Source organism: Eptesicus fuscus, chromosome 20 (assembly GCF_027574615.1).
Source record: "Eptesicus fuscus isolate TK198812 chromosome 20, DD_ASM_mEF_20220401, whole genome shotgun sequence".
NCBI lineage: Eukaryota > Metazoa > Chordata > Mammalia > Chiroptera > Vespertilionidae > Eptesicus > Eptesicus fuscus.
This window is the reverse complement of record NC_072492.1, coordinates 41,114,540-41,119,583: the sequence shown is the minus strand read 5'-3', so window position 1 is coordinate 41,119,583 and position 5,044 is coordinate 41,114,540. Positions and strand designations below refer to the sequence as shown.

The following is a 5,044-nucleotide window of genomic DNA, read 5'->3' as shown; positions in this document are numbered from 1 at the left end:
GCTTTTCACCCCCAGGACTCACCAAGTGCCTAGAACTAGACTGGTAGACCAAGCCTTTGGCTGGACCCTCCTACTTCACACTCACTTTGGCAGGAAGGAATCCAGTCTGATGCAGCCTCAGGCAGGAGCTGAGATTTGGGTTGGGGAGGCTTGGAAGGCAATAAGCAGGCAAAGTGGGTCAAAAATTCTTAAGCATTGGAGGAAGGCAGGGAGCAAGGTAGCACTATGATCTAGCTGCACTTCTCAAACTTTAATGTGCATGCAAGTTACTTGGGGATCTGCTAAATTGAGTTTTTTATTCTCTTTGGAGCGAGGCCTAAGATTCTGCATTGCTAACTAGCTCACGGGTAGTGCTGGTGCTGCTGGGCCACAGAGCAGCAAGGCTCTTACAGACCAGAGCCTCAGAGGCCCCTGAGTGTTGCACACCAAGCCCTGATCCCAAGATGTGAATTCTCTCCAGCAGAGCAGATCCTGCTTTTTTGGCATTGATGAAGGGTGCTCTCTTTTTGACCAAAGGAAGCTGGAAGGTGGGCAATTAGCAAGATCCTTCTGGTACTCTTGATCTTTGTAACAACCTGTTATAGCTGAAAGAGCATTTTTAATTAGACCAAATTATCCAGTTTGGCTGTACATAGAAATCAAAGCCCCAGCTGAAATGTCTGTTTCATTTTGCTAGTGTGGAAATGGCTATGTGCTGTGATTTTTAAGACGTTAAACACTGCCTATGGGCATATTTTGTAGGGAAATAAACATATAGCCCAATAAAATATATAGTGTGGTTTTAATATATTGTATACTCACTTATTTATGAGGAAAATAAACACACAAGCCAATAAGCTGTGTATTATTACTTTAATATATTGAATTTATTTCATACCTATGTATTTTATGAGGAAAAATAAACTAATAAGATACACGATATTGTTATAACACGTCTAATTGTTCTATATTAATTTATTTGTGAAAGAAATACGTGCAATTTAACATGACGTAAGATTATTTAGTGCAGAAGGTGAATTCTATCTTAAGACAGTTTAAGGGATTAAATTTCAGCTGAATAAGATGTGTGTACTTCCCACACTGAGGGTCCAGTTTAAAATATATATATATTCAGAGGCCTGTCTGGTCCTATATGTCATGACCTGTGCTGGCTTCTGGCTTCTCCTGAGAGTGGTTGACTGTTGGTTCCCTGGGACTGCAAGTCCTCGGCCTGTTGGTCCAGGGGAACGTCTGGGAGGCCCAAGAAATAAACTGATTTTAGATACTGGCAGCATCTGCTAGGGAGGTAGCCCTGCGGTGTCTATTTCTGGGCCCGAGAAATATTAAATAAACCTAAGGAGGATGGATTGCTTTCCAGGGCCCTTTAAATCTCCACGTTCCCCGGAAGAAAGCAGAAGGCAGATGGGGAAGATCGATCCTGGCTTCCCGCTTACGGGGTTTGCAAGCGGCCAGGCCTGGGAGGTGGGGGGATAGGAGAGCGTGTGGAGATGGCAAATGAAGTTGTTGGCAAAGACAGGTAGGTCTGCATTTGGAGAAAGCTCTGGGCAGGCTCCCTCCCCAGAGCGAAGGATCCAAAGCCTGAGGCGCCCAGGCGGACCCGGGCCTGCAGACCCGGCGCGCCCCCGCCCCTCCGCTTCCCATCCCCACGCGCACTCTCCGTCCATCTCGGGCTCATTTTTAAAAAATAAAACAAAAACTGGAAGGAGACTCCCTGGCTCCCTTTCTGCACTGGCGTCTGAACGACCCAGAAAGGAGGAAGAGGGTCCCCCAGGCGGGACCCCGCGCGTCCCGAAGCAGCCGTCATGGCGGCTCTTCCCTCGCCTCCCCACCGCCCGGCCCCAGCGCCATTTTGAGCATCATCCTAGCTTCCCCGTCTCCCTCCCGCACTCCTCGCTCTTCCTTCCCTCCCCGCGGGCCAAGCGCCTGCCGACGCCGCCCGGGCTCCCTGGGCTGGTCGGCCCGCCGCCCCTCGGACGCTCTCCCAGCCCCAGAGCGACGGCGGGGCGAAGAGCCTCGGTGCCGGCCCCGCGGCATTTCTCCCGCGGCTCCTCCTTCCCACGTGGAGGCCCTTTATCCCCCCGGGGCGCGCGGCTCGGGGATCTGCTTCCCGAGAAACGCCCGACGCCCACTCCACTCCGCCGGCCGGGCCTCCAGGCCTCGCGTCCCCAGGCGCCCTGCGCGCCGGGGAAAGGCGTTTGGAGCGCGGCAGCTGGGAGCCAGGAGGCCCCGGGAGCCCTCCCGATTCCATTCCATGTCTGCGGCCCGCGGCCCAGGCTCCCAGCGCGGGTCCGAGGCCTCCTCTCCCTCCCTGCACCCTCTCCGGTGGGCAGCACACCGCTCCCGGCACCCGCCCACCTTCCTCAGCGGAGGCCCGGAACACGCGCGCGCGGGGCCAAAGCCGTCGGCGGGGCGGTGGCGAGGGGACCCGGCTTCCAGCAAACCCCCCTCCAGTCTCCGAGCTGCGGGAGGAGAAGCGGCGGCCACGCGGGGCCGTTTTTGTACCACCCGGACTTAGCCGGCCCAGGACCACACCAAGCCGGGGAGAGCCGAGGGCGTCAGGCCGGCCTAAGGGCTTCGGGGGGGAAGGGGCTGCGTCCCAACACCAACACTCGTTTTCGTATAATAAAGACATTTATTTAATCTATGAAAATAATGTACAATAAATACTTTCCCCTTTTCCTATTATTAAAGAGTTTTAATAAATAATCTACGGTCTAAAACTTAAAAAGCCCCCCCTAGTCCCCCCTACAGTGTCATTATTCCTGAGATTTCGTTGGAAGGAGTCTACCGAACGGAGTTTTTCTGTGGTTTCAAAAAGACACCCGAGTAGCCAATATTTTAGAGAGAGAAGAAAGGAAGTGGATTAAACGCTAATTCAATAATACCTGAATTTTAGCAAAATACACAAAGAAGTCTAAACCACTTGGGGGCTGGGGGCTCCTGGGAGGCCGGGGTGGGGGGCAGAAAGGCCGGGAGGAGGAGACGGTTAGGGGAACTGCAGGTCGATGGCACAGAGGGTGCTGGTGAAGAAGTCCAGGTCTTCGTCGGAAAAGGGAACAGGGCTGCCGAGCGAGCCCTGCAGGCTGGGGGAGAGGCCGCCGGACAGCTGGAGACAGGAGTCGGCCGCGAGGAAGTTGAGGTCGGGCAGGAAAGGCGAATCCTGCCGCTCAGGGAAGGCCTCCTCGGGCCACAGCTCGGGTTCCAGCCCGCGGGGCCCGCGCAGGGCGCAGCCGGGGCTCGGCGTCCCCGCGCCCTCCGGGCGAGAGGTCAAAGGCGGGGCGCCCGGAGCGCCCGGAGCGCCCGGGGGGCCTGGGGCGACCTCGGACGGGTGAGAGCAGGCTTCCCGCGCCGCCGCCCGCGAGGCGGAGAGGCGGCCGGGGCTGGCCCCGGGTTCCGGGGCGGGCTCGCCGGTGTCCTCCAGAGAGCCCGGGCAGGCCGGCTCCCCGTCGGGCGGCTCTCGGTGCTGCGTCTGCCGCTTGTGCTTCATGCGCCGGTTCTGGAACCAGACTTTGACCTGCCGCTCGGTGAGGTCCAGCAAGGCCGCGATCTCGACGCGGCGCGGCCGGCACAGGTACTTGTTGAAGTGGAACTCCTTCTCCAGCTCCAGCAGCTGCGTGTTGGTGTACGCCGTGCGCAGCCTGCGCGCCCCGCCGCCGGCCGCCTCCGCCAGCCCCGGGCCCTCTGCTGGGGAAGCAGACGGAGCATCAGAGCGGTGCGCATCCTCCCCCCAGCCGCAGCTCGGCTGAAATAAAGGACTCTTCCACCCGCCAGAAACGGGAGCAGCTGCACCCCTCCCTTCCCGCCCACCAAAGCGGCTCGCTCCCGTTGCTCTTCCCTTCTTCCCCGGCCCTCTCGCCTGCACAGCCGGCCCAGGTCAGGGCGAAGCATTCAGAGAGCCGCCCACGGGCCACGCAGGGGTTAGAACCCGCTCCCCTTTGCCCCCGGAACCTCAGAGCCTCCCCCCCCCAGGTCCTCCGAGCGGACCCCTTCATTCGGACTCCACCCAGGGAGGGGGTGTCTAAGGAAAGATGGTTCCTCACCTCCTTTCCTCCCTAGCGCCTCGATTCTCCCTCCTGGGTCAGACAGAGCTGGGGGGAATGGGACCGAATCTTCTCCTGTCCTCAGATTCAGCCCCAACAACGGCACACATTCACCCCTCCGCACAGATAAAGGGCAATGGAATTCCCTTCTAGCGGGGAAAAAGCTCTTCCCCACCTAGCTTCCAAAATCTGCCGGGGGGCGGGAGGGACGGAATCTGGCAGCGGCCAGGCCTGAACCCCAGCGGTCCATTCTGCTGCCTTGTCACTGAAATCCACGGGGCAAGGAACCCCAACAGGCTTGCCACCTTTTCTTCCTCCCCCATCGCTCTTTCTCAGCCTTCCAGCTGCCCTTCACCCCACCCCTACCACCCCTTTCACTGACCTGTGGGCGAGCCGACCCCGGAGGCTGGGGCCGAGGAGGCGGCCGGAGGAGACGTGGCGGACTGGCTGGGTTTCTTGGCGGATTTCTTCTCTTTCATCCAGGGGAACTCGGGGGCCAGGGGGGCGGCGGGGAGCGGCGGCGGCGGCGGAGCGGGCCCATCTTCGGCTCGCTTTTGGCTCCCGGGTCTCTGAAGGGTGGAGGCGCCGAGCTGGAGGCTGGGGAAGGTTTGCTCCAAAGGAGGAGGAGGAGGAATTAATGTCGACTCCTTGATTGATGAAGTTTGAAATGTCTCCAAGACAGCGGGAAAGGAAGTCAGACACTCGGCGAGCGATGGCTGGCTGTTTATAAACCCAATCTCCCTCTCAAATTCAAAATTCATGGCTTTCAATGGTGGGGGAGGGGGCCTGCTGGGGGGGGGCGTCAGGAGGGAGGATCGGAAGGGACCCCCCCTCCCGCCCCCCCCAGGTTTATGTGATGGAGCGATTTTGGGAGGGAGGGATGTTGCTGTCTCTCTCTCTCTTTTTTTTAAATTTTGGGCCTTTATAATTGTATATTGCTGATAAATACAAGCGTATGGGGACTCTCTCTATTAAACCCAGGACTCTGGCGAAATTGCAGGGAA

The 5,044-nt window shown here is 58.1% G+C and overlaps 1 protein-coding gene across 2 annotated transcripts; it reads right to left on the bottom strand.

The window, feature by feature from the left end:
- Positions 1-2,618: 2,618 nt before the first annotated feature.
- Positions 2,619-4,801, bottom strand: HOXB2 (homeobox B2). 2 transcript variants are annotated; one of them, XM_028128716.2, is made up of 2 exons: positions 4,423-4,801; positions 2,619-3,684 (listed from the first exon to the last, which is right to left on the bottom strand). In XM_028128716.2, the coding sequence occupies exons 1-2, from the start codon at positions 4,799-4,801 to the stop codon at positions 2,987-2,989; spliced, it is 1,077 nt and encodes a 358-aa protein (XP_027984517.2). In that variant the 3' UTR covers positions 2,619-2,986. The 2 variants fall into 2 exon arrangements, with proteins under 2 accessions (XP_027984517.2, XP_008151977.2); XM_008153755.3 differs by having other exon boundaries at positions 2,619-3,681.
- Between the last annotated feature and the right edge of the window lie 243 nt (positions 4,802-5,044).